At 39.4% G+C, this 21,543-nt stretch overlaps 1 protein-coding gene across 1 annotated transcript in view; it reads left to right on the top strand.

Moving 5' to 3' along the window:
• The window catches only part of il21r.1 (interleukin 21 receptor, tandem duplicate 1), a 36,137-nt gene extending 18,951 nt beyond the window's left edge, over positions 1–17,186 (top strand). Inside the window, exons 8-9 of the mRNA XM_030157134.1 lie at positions 5,106–5,199; positions 13,741–17,186. Coding sequence (XP_030012994.1) covers positions 5,106–5,199; positions 13,741–14,559 — 913 coding nt within the window. The 3' untranslated portion in view covers positions 14,560–17,186. The remainder of the gene's footprint in view (positions 1–5,105; positions 5,200–13,740) is intronic.
• Positions 17,187–21,543: the final 4,357 nt, after the last annotated feature.

Here is a 21,543-nt window from a genome sequence, read left to right as displayed (position 1 = left end):
TCATTCACAGACTGAACGGCTTTATTTGGTTTTATTTTATTTTTTAATCACACGAACAGTTGAATGTTAGAATCTGTTTTCTGGTTTTCGATCGGAAGTACAGAGTGTACAGGAGCTGCTCTGTGTGTTAGTTGGTTTATTGGACTGTTACTCATGTAAACAGTCCAGAAATAGAAGAGTGGAGCTGCTGCAGCGTCCTGTGAATCCCCTGAGTGTTTCCTTTCACTTCAGACCTTCAGCTTGAACTGATGATTGTGCAGCTGCTCTGTGTTCGTCTGAACTGAAGGAAGTAGAACAACGACAGCAGCAGCGTTTACAGGAGAGCAGAGTCTGAGTCTGTGACACAGCAGTCCGGTTTCAGCTGGCTTTTAAAACTCATCTGATCATTTGACGCTCACATTTGATCTGTTATTGATGGTGGTGTCTCATCTTTAATTCATCCTATTTTTAATCAGATTGGCTTTAATTCTTGTGTTGTTCCATATTTAGGTTTGGATTTAGGACTGTGCCATAGTTGTATGTATGTGTGTGTGTGTGTATGTGTGTGTGTGTGTATGTATGTGTGTGTGTATGTATGTGTGTGTGCATCTACTGGTGCTGTTTCCTGTCCCATGGTTCAGTGTGTCCTGTCACAGTCTGGGGGGTGGTCTTACTGCTGTCAGGGGTCTGCACTGGTCTGGATTATTATGGGTCTGCACTCACATGTCTGCTGTTTGGATTATCTTATCTTATCTTATCTTATCTTATCTTATCTTATCTTATCTTATCTTATCTTATCTTATCTTATCTTATCTTATCTTATCTTATCTTATCTTATCTGTGTAGACAGTAGTAATAAAGGCTCCAGATGAAACTGAATACAGGTTTAAACATGTGTAACAGAAGTTGACAGAAGTGGTGACAGGTTGTAGACACAAACAGAAGCGCTGCTGCAGACCAGATCACCAGATAACCAGATCATCAGATCACCAGATCACCAGATAACCAGATCACCAGATCACCAGGTGAAAGCACACTAAAGCATAGAGTCAGCAACACTTAGTTTCCAGTAAGTGATTTGCAAATGCTTCGATCGAGACGTTCCTGGCATCACCTCCCACATAAACTGAAACCACTGCAGCGCTGCAGAGACGAGCACCGACAGGGAGCAGAGACATGAGGAAGTACTGCACAAGAGCAGACAAGAGGACTGAAGAGGACAGAGGACAGACAAGAGGACAGAAGAGGACAGAGGACAGACAAGAGGACAGAAGAGGACAGAGGACAGACAAGAGGACAGAAGAGGACAGACAAGAGGACAGAAGAGGACAGAGGACAGACAAGAGGACAGAAGAGGACAGAGGACAGACAAGAGGACAGAAGAGGACAGAGGACAGACAAGAGGACAGAAGAGGACAGACAAGAGGACAGAAGAGGACAGAGGACAGACAAGAGGACTGAAGAGGACAGAGGACAGACAAGAGGACTGAAGAGGACAGAGGACAGACAAGAGGACAGAAGAGGACAGACAAGAGGACTGAAGAGGACAGAGGACAGACAAGAGGACAGAAGAGGACAGACAAGAGGACTGAAGAGGACAGAAGAGGACAGACAAGAGGACTGAAGAGGACAGACAAGAGGACAGAAGAGGACAGACAAGAGGACAGAAGAGGACAGACAAGAGGACTGAAGAGGACAGAGGACAGACAAGAGGACAGAGAAGTTTTTGCAGAAAATTTTTGCAGCTAATCTGATGTTTTCTCACATTTTATAAAACTCCAATACTAGTTATTACTCACTTCATGGAGATAATATACAAAAAAAAAAAAAAAAGTTTAAGAAAACTGTTCATTACAGTCTAATAACAACTAACACTTGATTTACACTAAACATGTTAGTGCAGATCAGGTTTATCTAGAACTGCAAAGTTACTGTAATGGTGTGAATGTCAGTGTATTATGGGATGGTGCATAAGTGTCCACTGTGTTGGCTCATATGAAAATAAAACAACCAAACCCATGAATATACAAGAGAACAGCTGGAGAAGAACTGTCCACTGGAGTGACCACTGTGCATGAAAGGGTTAAGAGTAAATGCACACAGATGAGCTGGCTGACAACTGAATTTCTCTGGGGATCAATAAAGTGATTGTTCTTCTTAAATAAACCTCTAACCCACTTCTGTTCAGTGGCGTCAGGACTGCAGTTCAAACTGTCAGCCTTCAGGACACTCTTGCTATCGTCTGTACATACAAACCAAGTTGCCCACCTGTTATTTCAGCCGGCCCACCCTAATGTGACAGGATAGAACCGGTCCTGATGAACAGTGTGTTTGACCAACGTCAGTGTCACCTTTACAGAACCAGATCATAGAACCTTCTAGAAGTCCATGTGTGAATACTCCAGCCTCTGGGTTCAACTCAGTTCCAACACTCCAGGGACACACTGGACACTGCTCCCACTTCCATCTGATGTGGGGTCCCCCAGGGGTCCATCCTGGGACCCCTCTTGTTCAGTCTTCATGTGTTGCCCCTGGGCCAGTTGATACGCAGTACTAACATGTCCTATGCAGATGACACTCAGATTTACATCTGGCTGACAGCAGGTGAACATGGGCTCTGTGACTGCCTCCAGCAGATCAGTCTAACCCTAACCCTAACCCTGACCCTAACCCTCCAACAGATTAGTCTAACCCTAACCCTGACCCTGACCCTAACCCTCCAACAGATTAGTCTAACCCAAACCCTAACCCTGACCCTGACCCTAACCCTCCAACAGATCAGTCTAACCCAAACCCTAACCCTGACCCTGACCCTAACCCTCCAACAGATCAGTCTAACCCAAACCCTGACCCTGACCCTAACCCTCCAACAGATCAGTCTAACCCAAACCCTAACCCTGACCCTGACCCTAACCCTCCAACAGATCACTCTAACCCAAACCCTAACCCTGACCCTGACCCTAACCCTCCAACAGATCACTCTAACCCAAACCCTAACCCTGACCCTGACCCTAACCCTCCAACAGATCACTCTAACCCAAACCCTAACCCTGACCCTGACCCTAACCCTCCAACAGATCACTCTAACCCAAACCCTAACCCTGACCCTGACCCTAACCCTCCAACAGATCACTCTAACCCAAACCCTAACCCTGACCCTGACCCTAACCCTCCAACAGATCACTCTAACCCAAACCCTGACCCTGACCCTAACCCTCCAACAGATCACTCTAACCCAAACCCTAACCCTGACCCTAACCCTCCAACAGATCAGTCTAACCCAAACCCTAACCCTGACCCTAACCCTCCAACAGATCAGTCTAACCCAAACCCTGACCCTGACCCTAACCCTCCAACAGATCACTCTAACCCAAACCCTAACCCTGACCCTAACCCTCCAACAGATCACTGTGTGGATGCAAAACAACTTTCTCCAATTAAACTCAGTCCAGACTGAGTTTAATTGTCTTTGATCCACAGAGACCCAGAGAAAGTGTCATCAGTCGTCTGGAATCTGTTCCTCTAAAAGCTAAAAATCAGGTTCTAAATCTAGGGCTAATAATGGACTTAGACCTAAATTTTAACAGACTCATTAAATCAGTGACATTTACCATCTCAAAAACACTGGTAGAATCACAGGTTCACTGTCTAAAGCAGACTTAGACTTATCCACGCATTTATCTGGACCAGGTTAGACTACTGAACGGCCTTCTAACTGGACGCTAAGCCAGCTGAAGACAGCTGCAGTCCATCCAGAATACCGCTGCTGGGGTCCAGACTAGAACCAGGAAGGACCACCATATCAGTCCTGTGCTCAGATCTGTGCACTGGCTTCCTGTGGCTCAGAGAATAGACTTTAAAACAGCTCTGCTGGTCTACAAGTCTGTCCATGGTCTAGAACAGGGGTGCCCAACCCTGGTCCTCGAGGGCTACTGTCCTGCATGTTTTAGATGTATCCCTCTCCCAGCACACCTGACGGTCATTATCAGGCTTCTGCAGAGCCTGATGATAGGCCTATCATTTGAATCAGGTGGGTTGGAAGAGGGATACATCTAAAACATGCAGGATAGTAGCCCTCGAGGACCAGGGTTGGGCACCCCTGGTCTAGAACCAAAGTACATCTGGGACATGTTGGTCCCATATGAACCATCTGGGACCCTGAGAACCTCAGGGACTGGTCTGAGAACCTCAGGGACTGGTCTTCTGCTGGTCCCAGAGTAAGGACTAAACAGGTGAAGCTGCGTTTCAGTTCTATGTGTTTCAGTTCTTTGTGTTTCAGTTCTGTGTGTTTCAGTTCTATGTGTTTCAGTTCTATGTGTTTCAGTTCTGTGTGTTTCAGTTCTATGTGTTTCAGTTCTATGTGTTTCAGTTCTGTGTGTTTCAGTTCTATGTGTTTCAGTTCTATGTGTTTCAGTTCTTTGTGTTTCAGTTCTGTGTGTTTCAGTTCTATGTGTTTCAGTTCTGTGTGTTTCAGTTCTATGTGTTTCAGTCCTATGTGTTTCATTTCTTTGTGTTTCAGTTCTATGTGTTTCAGTTCTTTGTGTTTCAGTTCTGTGTGTTTCAGTTCTATGTGTTTCAGTTCTATGTGTTTCAGTTCTATGTGTTTCATTTCTTTGTGTTTCAGTTCTATGTGTTTCAGTTCTATGTGTTTCAGTTCTTTGTGTTTCAGTTCTGTGTGTTTCAGTTCTTTGTGTTTCAGTTCTGTGTGTTTCAGTTCTTTGTGTTTCAGTTCTGTGTGTTTCAGTTCTATGTGTTTCAGTTCTATGTTTCAGTTCTGTGTGTTTCAGTTCTATGTGTTTCAGTTCTATGTGTTTCAGTTCTATGCAGCTAAACTGTGTTTCAGTCTTCCTGATGACGTCACACAGACCTGAACTGTGACAGTGTTTCAGTCCAGGCTGAAAACAGCTGTTCAACTGAAAGGCTTCTATCTGACCTCTGACCTTTTACTTTGTTTTAATCGACAATTATTTATGTTTTATTGATTATGTTTTAATTAGAATTGTGTGTTTTTAACCTGTCTCTTTTCCATTTTGTAAAGCACTGTGAATTGCCCTGTCTATGAATTGTACTATACAAATAAATCTGCCTTGCCTTGATGTTTCATGTGGGCTTCGTGTCTGTTTCAGGTTTTGGCAGAAGAAGCTCCAGCTGATCACCTTCATTCCGAAGCCAAACGTGTTCTTCGAACCGCTGTACAACATCTACCAAGGGAATTTCAAGGTGAGGTTCCATGACTATAAAATGTTCAGTGTATTCTACTCATTTGTAGACATAGTTGAAAGTACGAAACAGTTTCAGCTGAAAACTTTAAATCACTCAGTTTTAGTCCTGACCACTCCTTTTTATCTGTGCATTGCATTGTGGGTATTGGGCAGGTTGTCTCCTCTGCTAGGAGGTATTGTGATCATTTTGCTTTGTGTGCATGTGTGTTTGTTTGTTAGCAAGATAACTCAAAAAGTTATGGACGGATTTTCATGAAATTTTCAGGAAATGTTGATTCTGGCACAAGGAAGAACTGATTCAATTTTGGTGGTGATCGGGGGGGGGGGATGGGGGGGGGTGTCTTGGCAGAGGTCTGCGCTCTCTGAGTGCTTTCCTTGTTGTAAATGTGTTGTTTTTCTGTGCAGGGGTTCAGTGGGTTGTGCTGTTAGTGTTCATTTGGACTGAATGTGTGGATGTCAGTGTTTATTGGCCGTTTTGTGTTGGTTTTTGTATTTTTGTAGACCTGCACCATGAGTCACAGTCAGAGGCCCAACAATAACTTTACTGTTGAGCTAATATTGTCTTTGGACAAAACTAATCTATATACCTTAAAAAAATTAAAAGCACTTTCTGTGCTGATAAATTATATTGAACTAATTTCCTGAATAATTTCCTTCCAAGCTACAATATATAAAGTTGAATAATTACACAAAGTCATTTAAATTGGAAAATATTTTAATTTAAATCAACTTGGAATTGAGTCCAATGAACTGATGATATTAAGTTAATGATTATACAAAACAATTGACATTACAACGAATTTTAAGTTATTTATTTATTTCATGTCATTTTATTCATTCATTCCAATCTAAATGATTGGAAAGGAGCAGGATGAAGTAAACTTCTAATCCCTGCCCCTTTCTTCAAACATCTGCTTCCATCAGATAGGTTGCCGTTACAGTTATTACAGTAAAAAAAAGTTTACATGATAGCTTCTCTATTCTTCCCTTATCCAACCTCTGAAACTGGCAAATATTTGTACAGCTTTTCTCTTCCATTGCGAAAGAATTCCACATTCTGACACCCACAACACAAATACACATTTCCTTCACATTAGTCCGAACCCTTTTCTGTTTAAAATTAAACCTCCTTATATGTTTTTCATCCTGTCAAACTAAAACAAATAATCACTGCAAATTTGCAGCAAAAGTCTGTTTCTCGCTCTAAACACAATCAACACTGTCCTTAATTCAGCTAACTCTGTAAAACTGAAACAATCCTGATTTAATAAACAACTCATTTGTATGTTCCTTGAAATTCACATTAGACATGATTCTTATTGGTCTTTTCAGTCTTTGTGTTCCGCATATATGTGTTGGCCCATACTTCAATACAATACCTCAAATATGGCAAAATAAGTCAACAATATCAAATTCTCATTGCTTTATAATCCAACACATAATTTGCTTTACTCAATACAGAAATATTTTTTGACACCTTTTTTTTTTTTTTTTTTTTTTTTACATAAGCAATATGTGACTTCCACACAAAAAACACATTTCTGAAACCTTCTCAATTGTAACACCATTAATAGACAATGAAACATGTTCTTCCCTTCTTCTATTTGTGAACACCATAAACTTAGTTTTATCCCAATTCACAGATAATTTGTTTATATCAAACCGTTTGACATAAATTAACTTGGCATTTAGTGTGTTGTACTTAAAATAGCAATTCCATTTAAATCAAGCATTTCAGTTTAATACACTCCAGTTTTCATTAGTCATTACTGAAATTTTTTGAGACAGTGGGTTACCTCAGATTTTCGAAGTAAACTGAACTTATTCGGTCTTACAGTGAGGAGGTGAAAGCGTGTCTCAGAGGGTTTGTGTTGTTCCCACTGTCACCAGCAGGTGTCAGCACGGGGGGGGGCAGTGGGTATGTGTGCACCCACAGTGGGCTGGGTGGGACTTCCCCTGTTCATGTCTGTTATGAGTCAGGGTGCAGGGGCTTCAGCAGGCCTCCAGCTCTGCCTCTGGGGGTTGGTGTGTTTTTTTAGTAGAAGAACCAAAAACGGTTCCACCTTCAGTGGAAAACACCCCTGAAGTCCCACGAGTCACAGAATCTGACTAAAAACAGGTGGTTTTTCACTGTAACAGTGATGTGGTTGACATGTTTCTGTTTTCTATCACAGGGCTATCTGTTCATTAGACCTGCTTCCCCTTTTTCACACCAGTCACTCTGTGTGTGTGTGTGTGTGTGTGTGTGTGTGTGTGTGTGTGTGTTTTACTGGCGTTGTGTTGCCCAGTGTGTGTGTTTTATTGGTGCTGCTTTACACTATAAAAAAAAACAAAAAACGTCAAAAAACAGTATTATTCCGGCAGCAGGGGTGCCAGAGTAATACTGTAGAATAACGGAAAATAACCGTCTCATAAAAATACAGTAATTTTCCATAATTAAAATACAGTTTTTGCCCTAACTTTACATGAGATTTGACATGTTTTTTTTTTTACTTTTTAATGTTTAATAAAGAATATTTACATGTATTAAAACAATCAAATTCCCTATAAATATACATATATAAATAATTTTCAGTGAGACTCAGTTGTCCAATCCACTGATAAAAACTGTATTTGGACAGTTTATCAGTGCTTATACATGTTATACATTCACAAAAATATATTTATTCAACACTTTTGTTGTGAAACCTCCTGTAATTACACAAGATATTTGTCAATTAACAAACAAGTCTGGTTAAACTGACAGAACAAATACTTCTTTAATGGTTAATTGTCAGTAATTTTATCTGTTTTTTTTTTTTTTGTTTGTTTGTTTTTTTACAGTATTAAACTTTAAATAAACCGTTTAATCTCATAAATAGAAAATAAATATTTGTGAAACTATGATACATTTGCAAATGTATTTTAACTGTATTTTTCTGTAAAAAAAGAAAAAAAAAAATTAAAAATGGAAAAAGTGTGTGTGTGTGTGTGTGTGTGTGTGTGTGTGTGTGTGTGTGTTAATTATGCAGTCAGTGGAGGTTATATTTAGGCTTCGTTTCATCTTTAAATGTGTTTTCACACTGTATAAAATACAAATAATCTAATGCACATACCTCACAGTGGGACACTTTGAATGTTCTAATGCAGGGCTGTTTTAGTTCAGTTCCACATTAAGCCAAATTTGATCTGAAGTGGGCCGAACCAGTAAAATAATAACAGAATAATATATACTGTAAATAATGTCAACTCCAAATTTTCTTCTATGTTTTAGAGCAAAAAAAGTAAAATTATGTGATGAAAATATTTACATCTACCAACTATCCTTTAAAACAATGTGAATAACATGAAAAAAACTGAAATTTCTTAAGAAGACTAAGTGCAATTTTAACAATATTATGTCTCAGTTCATCATTTAAACATGTAAATTACAACTTACGGATCACAGTGGATCAACAAATACACAAAACATTTAATAACAGGTAGAATAATGTTAAAATTACACTTCAGACATTTCAATATGTTTATATTTGTTGAGGTTATTTGTGTTTTTGTGAAATGTTAGTTTGTTTTAGTGTAAATACAGTAAAATGACATGAACATTTTTCAGTTACAAAGAGAAAAATATGGGAGTTGTGAGTATTTATGGGTTATTATGATAGTATTTGACTGATTAAATTGGTCTGAATGTGGAACCTGAACTAAAAGGATTATTAACATCTTAGTGTAATTTTTGCATTTCACTAATTCATCCCAGGGGCCGGACCGGACCCTTTGGTGAACCGGATTTGACCCCCGGGCTGCATGTTCGACACCTGTGATTTAGAGTGAAAAAAGCCAAATTACATTATGAAGATGTTTGCATCTACAAACTGTCCTTTCAAACAATGTGAATAATATGAACAAACTGAAAAAAATGTGTAATTTTAACACTATTCTGCCTCAGTTTATCACTTCCACATGTACATTGGAATTTACAGATCACAGTGGATCTACAAATACAAAAAACATTTAATAACAGGTGGAATATAATTAAAATTGTTCTTACTTGTCTTAAGACATTTCAGGTTGTTCATATTTGTTCAGGTTATTCAGATATTTTTGCGAAATTATACTTTGTTTTAGTGTAAATACATGAAAATATTTACATTTACAAAGAGAACAATTTGGAGTTGTGAGTATTTATAAGTTATTACCATAGTATTTTAGTGATCTGACCCACTTTAGATCATATTGGTCTGAATGTGGAACCTGAACTAAAAGGATTATTAATATCTTAGTGTCATTTTTGCATTTCACACATTCATCCACAGGGCCGGACTGGACCCTTTGGTGGGCCGGATTTGGCCCCCAGGCCGCATGTTTGACACCTGTGGTTTAAGGCTTTTGTGTTGGTTGCACTGCTTCAGACACAGACTTAATGTCAGTCAAAAGAGGCTCAATTCCATCCAAGGCTGATCTGTGTGCAGTTACACATACTGACCAGCAGAGGGGGGTATAATAACTGAAATAAAGTGGAAACCATGAAAGGAAAGGAAAGATGAGGTGATGACGTAGAAGAGTTTCTTTTCCTCTTCACCACCCTGCTTTGTTCCATGACGTCAAATGTTTTTAATGACATGTGAACATATTTTTACACATTCTTCTTCTTCTTCTTCTTCATCTTCTTCTTCTTCTTCTTCTTCTTCTTCTTCTTCTTCTTATTATTATTATTATTATTGTTATTATTATTATTACTGTGAAAACACATTTGGAGAAGTTAAGGTAGATAATACATAAACAAAGGCTGCAGAATGGAAAATGTCATTAAGTTCCTTCTGATGTTCTGCACATGGTTTTTACCTTAAACTGTGTTTGGTTTTGTTCATGAAGGTTGGGGAATTCTGCTTTTCTTTATGTTGTTCAAAGTTGGAACACAGTTTTTTTGTTTTGTTTTTGTTTGTTTTTTTCCAATATGGATATGATACAAGCTTCCTTATTACTATTATTTGACTTCTTTGCACAACATAATATAGAAATGAAAATTCAAGGAAGCATAAAATAATGATACACACAAAAAGAAAAGAAAAAAAAGTCATCTTGGAAAAGGAGTGAGAAGAAGCAGAGCTTATATTAGCTCTCACCCCTTTGTCTAAACCAACAATATGTGCATATATACATACATACATATACACATACATACATACATATATACCCCAGTATACGTACATATCTATCTATCTATTAGGCCTATAACGGTACACAAAATTTTCAGTTCGGTACGTTTTCGGTTTTCAAAGCCACAGTTCGTTTTTCTTCAGTTCGGTACAGGAAGAAAGAAAACCCCTTAAAAATGTCTATTAATGCATTTATGAATTTTTTAACATTTTTCCCCCAATTTTTGGAGACAATAGAATATAGAAAAACAGGAATAATATAATTCTGCTGCTATAAATCAAACAGAAAATAAAATGAATTATTAATATTACTAAATGTATTTTAAACATTAGTATTGCACTTTTCCCTGAAAGGTAGTGAAAGGTAGTGTTTCGGTACAGCTGTGTACTGAACCGAACAGCTGTGTACTGAAACGGTTCAGTTCAGTATGTGTACCGTTACAGGCCTACTATCTATCTATCTATCTATCTATCTATCTATCTATCTATCTATCTATCTATCTATCTATCTATCTATCTATCTATCTATCTATCTATCTATCTATCTATCTATACATATATACATACATATATATATACACATATACACACACACATACATACACATACATATGTGTGTGTTTGTGTGTGTGTGTGTGTGTGTGTGTATATATATATATATATATATATATGTATATATATATATATATATATATATATATATATATATATATATATATATACACACATACATGTATACATATATCATACATATATATATATATATATATATATATATACACACATACACATACACCTACATATACATACATACACACATATACATACCCATGCGCATACACTTACGTATACATGTACAAATTCATATATACACTGTTACATACATACACATATACATTCCCATAGGCTTGTCTGACTCTAATCTCTATGCCATATCAATAGGTAAAGGAAAATAATCCGTTTTTAATCATAATTCTTGTGTCTGATTCATGACACATGATGGAAATAAGTCCAGTTCCTGTTTTGTTGGGTCTTCTGCTCTGTGTCGAGCACATTCAGGGTCTCGTGACAGTCGGTGTCATCTTTTTTTTTTGAATCACTGCTCTGCTTTGCCTCTTGTGGTTGAGCTCTGCTAGTGCTTTCACAGCGTTTTCAGGGAGGCTGATCAACCTCAGGATGTGGTGGCGTCTACGTCAGCAAAGACTCATTCATGCTTATCTGGCATCAGTGCACGCTGAGGCTGTAGGTGGAAGCACAAAAGTTACACCAAGAAACAAAAGCATGTAGATTTATGCAAGGTTATTATCAAAAACTAACGAAATGATGAAAACTAGAATTGTCAAAACATTTTCGTTAACTGAAATAAATAAAAACAATAATTACAAGAAAATGATAACTAACCGAAACTGTATTGTGTGCTTACAAGACTAACTAAAACGTATAAAAATTATGCACAAAATTCCCGTCATTTTCGTCTTTGTCAGTGTCCCATTGATACAAAATTTATTTATTTTGCTCTAGCAATTTTAGCTAGCGGCACCATACGACACTTTTTGGTCTGTCACTTGTGTTCACTTGTGGTTTCCAGTCGTCTTCTGGTCCCCACTCTACCTGGAAACATGGAGACTAAAGCAGCAGAGTCCTGTCTGGGATTTATTTGAATACGACGACAGAGAAGAAGAGAAAAGAGACGACTAAACTACAACTGAACTACAACTAAGCATTTAGAAAATAATAAAAACTAATAAAAACTAGTAAACCTGCTCTAAAAACGAATTAAAATGAACTGAATTAGAGAAAAAAAAAGTCCAAACTGAATAAAACTAAACTAGAATGAAAAATCCAAAACTATTAGAACCATAGATTTATGGGAACGTTCAGGAAATAAAGGTAATAAACCCATCTGTGCTTTAGCCTTAGTTTAGCTTCAGTAGTGTTTCTCATATCAGGTTCATGCAGTCGCTAAATGCTGCGAAAACCCTTTTTGTCAAATGTGTTGACTGGTACCAAGGTCTGATAAGAGTTGGTTTTACCCACTGATTTAAGTATGGAAACAAACCACCTCTGTCTGTCTGACGTGGCTTTGACTGTAAAACTGTGTCACATAAACCAATCGTAAATATAAGGAACCTATATTTGGACTTGTAAATGAGGTAGGGTGCACATTAAAGGGGATGAACAGTCTGTATGAGCAGGTGAAACAGTTCATCTCACTGTATGTATGAAGACACTGACGGAGTGAATCCACAGGGATCAGAAAAAAGTGTGGATTTTCTTTCAGAGAACGGCTGAGTTCTGTTGAAATCCTCCTTTTGTCATAAATATCTGTAGAGACCAGGCGGTAAAATCATGTCTATCATTTCATGTTTGTCCTGCTGTTGTCAGTGGGAGTTTACTTTTAACACTTTTTATTGATTTTCTAAACATGAAAGAAAGAAAAAAAGTACAGTTACACATTACAAATTAGGGATGTAACGATTACCGGTATAATGATAAACCGCAGTAAAATTGCAGACGGTTAGTATTACCGTATAAATTTTAATTCTCATGATAACCGTGTTTGATTACTGCACTTTTAGGGGAAAAAACCTTATGTAAGATCTGCTTTTATGTCAAATATTTGAGTATAGTTTCAATTTATTACAAATTTGATTTCATATACCTAATATTTGGAACCAATATTCACTTTTAAAGTCTTTGAAAAGGTTCGTTAAACATCTTTGTGTTATTTATGCAATAAATTATATACATTTTTCAAATTGGATTTTATTTATTTTGTGTGTGTGTGTTTTCTGTCCTTTTGTATTTTTATAGTAGGTTAAAGTGAAAACATAATAAACAGATGATGTAGATGAAGTTGTGCTGAAAACAAAGATCCCAAGATATTTTACCAAACTGATTTAAGGGTGTGGACAATTGAAGGAACTGAAGGGATGAGGTTAGATATCAGTATATAGTAGGAAGTCATCCACATAGAGAGATAACTTATGAGTTAGTCCACCTCACACTATCTATGAAAAATCCTCAGACTGTCGAAGGCCAATGGCTAATGGCTCTACTGTAATAGCAAAAAGGAGGGGTTAAAGAGGACAGGTTCTACCCAATGGGACATATTCAGACTGAGGACCAGGAGTAATGACCAGAGGAGGAACATGTAAAAGTTTTATCCACGATATAAAACCTGCTTCAAATCCAAACTGTTTGAGTGCAGAGAACAGATATTCCCACTCAACTCCATCAAATTCCATTTCAACATCAAGAGAGATCACCATTTCCAGGACAGAGGTTGAAGGGGAGAACAGAATAAGTAGTCTTCAGCGGGAGTTTATAGGCTTAATATATGTAATCTGATTACAGTAAAGCAGTTTAATCCAGGCCTCTGTTGTGTATCTGCTGTGTTTCAGGACTGGGTGAAGCCTGTATTCAGCGAGTATGACGTTCTGAGGATGAACGCAGACGTCCATGTGATCAATGACAAAGACCAGGATGTCCTTCAGTGGAAGAAGGTGCAGATGTCCAGCCAACAGAGTGGGCGTGTCCTCCACAGCCTGGAGCCCATGGCCCACCTGGTGGTCCACCTCCAAGACGGGGGAAGCTCCCAGGACACCGGACACTCCGCCGGACACTCCACCGGACACTCCGCCGGACACTCCACCGGACACTCCGCCGGACACTCCACCGGACACTCCACCGGACATGTCTCAATCCACACTGTGCTGCTGAATGGACAGGAGGAGGCGGAGTTGCAGGAGGCAGAGTCTCAGAGCTCTGTAAACAGTTACCAGGATGGAGAAAGCTTTGGGCCATATGCAGGAGACAACAGAGGGCATGCTGGGTATGATTTGGACGAGGCGCTGACGTCCAGGATGGGAGGCCAAAGGGATGAGAATGGAAACCTCGTATCTGTGGACTTATCTCTGGAAAACCTTCACTTTGAGCCAGAGTTTAATGAGCCGGAGGAGAGAATGTCCCTGGACTCGTTCGTGTCCAACGGGCCGTCAGAGGACGGGTACCCTCACGTGGACTTGGACACTATCGATAGTGGTTTTGGAGAATGCACCAGCCCGTCGGCCACAGACGCCAACGCTGAGCAGCACAGACACTCCCCTTTATTCCAGCAGAACACGCCCATGCATTCCAATTATGTCAAACAGTGGATGGCAGGAAGTGCTCTGCAGGAGGACTGTAGCCCTGAGAACCCACAGAGCAACCCACAGCCCTGACCACAGGACAGACACATGGACCTGGAGGACCACACGTGGACCTGGAGGACCACACGTGGACCTGGAGGACCACACGTGGACCTGGAGGACCACACATGGACCTGGAGGACCACAGGACAGACACATGGACCTGGAGGACCACACGTGGACCTGGAGGACCACACGTGGACCTGGAGGACCACACGTGGACCTGGAGGACCACAGGACAGACACATGGACCTGGAGGACCACACATGGACCTGGGGCCTCATGCATAAAGCATGCGTACGCACAAAGACCTGGCGTACGCCCTTTTCCACGCTCACGTTCAGATGTATAAAGAGTGAAATGACCGTGGAAATGTGCGGTCCTCCACGCCAACTCCATAGCTGGCATACGCACGTTTCTAGTGCTTTAGAACCTTTGGCGACACTCAGAGGTGATACTGGGAAACTGTTACTAATGTGAAAAAGGACATTCCTCTGATTGATGGGCACATCGGAGATACACAGATGAACAATGAACACACTGGCTCGTCATCCTACTGCCAGAACAACACATCCACCACCAGAACCAGACCAACCAGAACCAGAACAACCAGAACCAGACCAACCCTGGACCCACCAATGCCAGTCCTGCCCAGGAGGACATTAATCCCTGCAACAACCATATAAATACCATGTAACCATATAAAAAAGGCCACAAAATTCACTGGGTGTTAAATGCATTTAATCTAATATTAATGTCTGTGAGAACATTTATTCGTCGGTCCAGTCGCTCATTGATGCCGTCGATTGTCCTCTCGATGTCCTCTGGTGACTCGCGTCAGAACAGACCCATGCCGGTCGGCATCAGCATGTTTGTCTGTGATCAGACTGTTGTATGACCCATAGAATGAACTAATGTGTGACTTACACAAATACTAAATACATGTTTACCTTGGGGGTGGTCCCAGTCACCCCTGTCAGACCAGTGTCATCTACAATAGTGTCGAGTCTCTGCTCAAACGGGCTGAGTTCATCTCTTTTCTTCTTCTGCCTGTTTCATCCTCTGCTTCGCGTCCACCTTGACGTCATCATCTGATCCTGCAGAGAGGGGAATCCCAGAGGGAATCCCACCTGCAGAGCCCGCTTATACTAATTTGCATATTTAAATGTGGGCGTAGAGAGGGAGGAGTCTGGCACTCCAACATACACGCTCAATTCCAGCTGATTGGGATGAATAAAGGAAATGTGCTTGGATTTGGGCCTATGCTCAGTTTTATTCATCTGGATTTTTTTGTGCGTACAAACTTTTCTGGATTTAAGCGTACGCCAGGTTTCAGTATGAAATCCACACAAGCCTTTTTGCATGAGGCCCCTGGACAGCACACGTGGACCTGGACAGCAAAGGACAAAAGGACAGAACCCACCAGCTCTGATCTGTCTCAGCTTCTACAGAGTACACGACTTGAACGTTTTAAACTCATATACTCTATATCTAAATAAATGTGTTTGATGGAAGTGCACTGCATTCATAAAGGACAAAAGAAGCAGGTGCTTGCCCCTTATTGTGGGTGGGGGGTGGGGGGGTTAATATATGTCAATAACTGCACATTCAGAGCAAAATGGCCGACTTCCTGTGGTGTGTACGGACTGTTCCATGTGTCTGTGTGTCTTTAAGGGGTTCTTGGTCCACGCTGGTCAAACATGGACACAATGAGTCACTATGAGGCTGGATCTCTTTTCATGGGAATTTATTGTTGTTTCAATGTTTATAAATATTTTGTCTAAAACTGCATTTTTTCCAGTGGATTCTACGTCATGTGATGATGATGAACTAATGTTATTTGTTTGTCATTCTGTATTATTCTGATGTCATTAGAACCACATGTTGTAGTTCTGAGCTCTTTTCTCTTACCTTGAGTCTTTTTTTGTGCCTGTAATGTTCTTCAGCCCAGCAGGTGGGGATAGAAAGTCAATGAAATACTGTCAATAGTGGAGATTTTAGTTTGAATGCGTCATTTAAACGCTAACTGAGCTCAGTAACAACAATAACCACTTCGACAAGTCTTATTCAATTCTGCCTGTTTTTCGAGTTTTATTTTACTTTTGCAGCGATGATTTTTTTTTTTTCTTTTTTATCTTTTCTTTCAACACCTTCATGGTCATGCAAGCATCAGCATGTCTGCTGCCTTATCTAGATCCAGTTGGATGATAATATCTGCTGTACTTGCACATGCACTCTGCCACTAACCACCGTCAACGTCTGACCTGATTTCCGCCGTCACTTTGTTTTTCTGAACTCTTCTTCCTTGACTGAAATGTGCAGAAATTTGCCAAAGAAGCTTTGATTAATTTCTGAGAATGTACTGAAAAAATTGCAATGTGACCAAGGCACCGTGATCGTACAAAGCATAAGGCGGGCCCTCGCATTGTACATTCTGTTTCCCATCACTGTCAACACCTCAACACCCCCCACCACCACCACCACCACCATCAATTAAATCTGTACAAACAGTTGAGCGTTTGGTCCTAAGAATGAAAAAAAGTTAATAATACTCGTTGTTTAGCACATAGGTGTCAAACATGCGGCCCGGGGGCCAAATTCGGCCCACCAAAGGGTCCAGTCCGGCCCTTGGGATGAATGTGTGAAATACAAAAATTACACTAAGATATTAACAATCATTTAAGCTCAGGTTCCACACTCAGACCAATATGATCTAAAGTGGGTTCATTCATTCATTTTCTGAACCCACTTCATCCTCACTAGGGTCATGGGGGTCGCTTGGAGCCTAGCCCATCTACTTATGGGCGAAGGTGGGGTACACCCTGGAAATGGGACCAGTTCATCGCAGGGCTCTAAAGTGGGTTGGATCAATCCAATACTATTGTAATAACCTATAAATACTCACAACTCCAAATTTTTCTCTTTTTAAATGTAAATATTTTCATGTATTTACACTAAAACAAAGTATAATTTTGCAAAAACTGTGAATAACCTGAAATGTCTTAAGAGAGGGAAGTGCAATTTTAACAATTATGTCTGTAAATGATAAACTGAAGCAGAATATTGTTAAAATCACACTTATTTATTCAGTTTGTTCATGTGATTCACATTGTTTTAAAGGCTAGTTTGTAGATGTAAACATTTTCATAATGTAATTTTACTTGTTTCTCTCTAAAACATAGAGGAAAGTTTGGAGTTGTCATTATTTATATATTATTATGTTATAGTTGTACTGGTCCGGCCCACTGCAGATTGAATTTAGCTGAATGTGGAACTGAATGAAAATGAGTTTGACAGCCCTGGTTTAGCACTTTTAATAAGGCTTTTATTTTGAAAAACCCTACTGTGTGTGTTCTGTGGACAAATACACATACCCACAGATGGGGAATAGGACTTGCCACTCGAGTCCATGTGGCACTTAAGTCGCACACACAGTGACTTGAGACTCGACTCAAGACTGGACCTCAAAAGACTTCAGACTGGACTGGGACTGGAGGTCCAGGACTGGTGAACAGTCTTTTTCTGGTGCAGGATCAAAGCCTCATGGGTCTGTTGGGCTGAATCTCATTTCATTCTTAAAGTGTATGCGTCATTACTAGGGATGTAATGATTACCAGTATAACGATCAACCGCGGTAAAACTGCAGACGGTTAGTATTACCGTTTAAATTCTAATTATCATGATAACTGTGTTTGATTACCGCACTTTTCCAGAGAAAACGCCTATGTAAAGATCTGCTTTTATGTCAAATATTTGAGTATAGTTTTAATTTATTACAATTTTAATGTTCTATACCTAATATTTGGAACCAATATTCACTTTTAAAGTCTTTGAAAAGGTTCGTTAAGCATCTGTGTGTTATTTATGCAATAAAGTAGAGACATTTTTCAAATCAGATTTCATATATTTTTTGTGTTTTTTGTCCTTTTATGTTTTTATAGTAGGTTAAAGTGAAAAAAATAATAGACAGATGATATAAATGAAGTTGTGCTGAAAAAACAGATCCCAAACATGGGTATAGTAAACATTTGTTTATATAGTATATAAAAGCAAAATCAGAAGTACTGAAAAACGGACAAAATAGGTTCAGACCACAAAGGGTTAATATTTGAGTGTTTCTGCAACAGAAGGGACATTGTGCCTATTATTTTATTTGTTTTTTTGTTGGGTTTTTTTTTTTTTTTTTTTAATACAACTTGGTTAAATTATTTCAGTGTGTGTATCAGTACTTTTTCAATTTCAACAATACGGCGATAATAATGATAACTGTGATAATTTTGGTCACAATAACCGTGATATGACATTTTCATATGGTTACATCCCTAGTCATTACCCATGCGCCGCGTACTGCCACAGACCTGAATGTAAACAAACCAATGCAGGACTGTGAGCTGGTCTGCAGGAGCCGCTGGACCATGTGTCGTATCCTTTGGATATGAAAACTTCACACAGACTCAGAGGAAATGAACCGCAACGTGAAAGTCTGTGGAATGAAAATATGAATATGAACCAGAGGCAATTTCTCACAGACTGCAAGGGAAGCCCGGCTTCCCCTAACATTACGAAAATTAAATGCTCAAATCTGTTCATTTGTTTTCATTTCATTGACTCCAAATGTGTTGGAACACGTTCATCTCTCAGACCAGTTGGTTCAGAATCAGTTTGATCCCAGATCAGTGGACTGGATGTTGTTCACTTCTCCTCCATTCCCGTGTCTGTGTTTTCTCCTCCATCTCTGCTCAGTGCATTTGTCGTAGACGCTCAGCGTCCATGCACTTCAATGGGACTGAGTGGAACTGCTGGAAACTGACTCTAAACTGGACGCTCATTGGACAAATGACACCATGTTGTCCCGCCCCCGGACGCTCGACGTCTCTGGGGGTGAATGGAGCTGTGGGCGGAGCTCAGCCGGGCCGGACGCTGAGCTTCCACGCGCTGATTGGAGGATCAGTCGAAAGGCTGAATCCCATTTGATTGACAGCTGTTTTCAGATCTGCTCCTTCACTGACACAGTTCAGTTTAATACCGTCACACATTCTGCTGTGAAATCACACAAACCAAATGAACTGTTCATTTCTTACACTGTAAATAAAACACACTCATTGTACTTCCTTGTTTCAATTTAACATAATTTCAACATTTTCTTGTGTAGTTGGTACGATAAGGTCACTGAGCATTTTCTTAAAAAGGAACAGAGGGATGAATTTATGTTTAAATAACTTGACAATTTTTTATTTATTTATTTTTATTTTTTTATTTTTTTATTTAAGCCGACAGTGAGCTTCCCCTGTTTGAAAGACGAGCAGCCGCCACTGATCTGAACGATAGCTGACATTACAGACAGGACGGTGGTCTTTGGTCATGTATTCCCCTTGTCCTCAGTCAGGTTAGTCTGTGTTCACTTTTCTGTCTGCACTTTTATCTTGGAACCAGTTCTTCTCTCAGATCTCTGTGGTTCCAGATGCTGCACATGAATATAAAAGGTTTCTGTTTCATCCCAGTCTTAGTTCAACAATAAGTAACTGAACCTGTTTCACATCCTGTTCATGTTCAGGTCTACATCTGACCCAGGACTCTGTAGACCACTACTGTAGACCAGGGTTGGACTCAGTTCAGTAACACTGAACCATGTGATGTTCTCCAGTCAATCAGTAACTGAAAGAGTGTGAAATATCACAGTGAATGTTATTGGTCAGAAAAATGCCAGTATTTTTTCTGTTTTAAAGAACAGCTTTTCTTGTGCTCTTTCTTCGTGCTGTGTGTGTTTCTATTTGATGACAGATGATAGTTCGGATTCCTCAGATCAAACTGCTGTGTTCAAAGCAGAACCACGGCCCTGCACCATTCATTAAGCCCATTAGAAACTGGAGACTTTTTTTAATGTTCAGGAGGTGTTTACTGGCATATATGGAGCAAACCTTTGAGACAAATTAATCCAAAAAAATCTCCTGTCCGTGAGCAGACCAGACTTTAGGTATGTTTTCAGCTAACCTGTCTACTACATGGCACCACTTGGCAAACCAGCTAAAACTTAGCATTTGTAAGCGTCAGTGAACGTTTTTTTTTTTTTTTTTTTTTCCAACTTTATTAATCAAACTCTGGTCATACATTCAAATGAATTCCATAGAAAAAGACTTTTTTTTCAGACTGAGCAACAACATCAAACTTATCTGCACAGTATTTGTAAAAACTGTATATTTGTAGAAACTGGAGACTGGACTTGGACTGGAGCGTCTCTGCACATCAATCAGCCAATCAGCTGTCAGCATTCTGTTCCCCGTGTGCATGTGTAACACCGCTCCGTATATGGAGCAGACGTGTGTGTGTGTGTGTGTGTGTGTGTGCGTGTGTGTGTGTGTGTGTGTGTTGAATTCACACCAACAGTTTGACATTGGTTTCATGTCTCTACGACAGGGCTATCAAACTCATTTTAGTTCACGGGCCAGATTCAGCTAAATTTGATCTGCAGTGGGCCGAACCAGTAAAATAGTAACATAATAATATATAAATAATGTCAACTCTAAACTTTTCTCTATGTTTTAGAACAGGGCTGTCAAACTCATGTTAGTTCAGTTCCACATTCAGCCCAATATGATCTCCAGTGGGCCGAACCAGTAAAATAATACCAGTGAAAAAAACAAAATTCAATGATGATAATGTTTACATCTACAAAAATCTGAATAACATGAACAACTGGAAAGGTCTTCAGAGAAACAAGTGTAATTTTAACAGTATTCTGCCTCAGATTATCAGTTTATCATTTACACATGTGCATTACAACTTACTTTACAATTACAAAAACACAAAACTTTTAATAACAGGCCAAATATTGGTAAAATTGCATTTACTTATCTTAAGACATTTCAGGTTTTCTCATTTTTCATAAAATAACAGTTTTTTGATATAAACATTTTCATGTAATTTTACTTTTTTTTTTTTTTTTACTCTAAAACAAAGAGAAAATTTGCTGTTTTCATTATTAATAGGTTTAATACGATAGTATTTTATTGGTTCTGA

Source organism: Sphaeramia orbicularis, chromosome 16, assembly GCF_902148855.1.
Source record: "Sphaeramia orbicularis chromosome 16, fSphaOr1.1, whole genome shotgun sequence".
Taxonomy (NCBI): Eukaryota; Metazoa; Chordata; class Actinopteri; order Kurtiformes; family Apogonidae; genus Sphaeramia; species Sphaeramia orbicularis.
The sequence above is the reverse complement of the archived record's forward strand: the minus strand, read 5'-3'. Positions and strand labels throughout refer to the sequence as shown.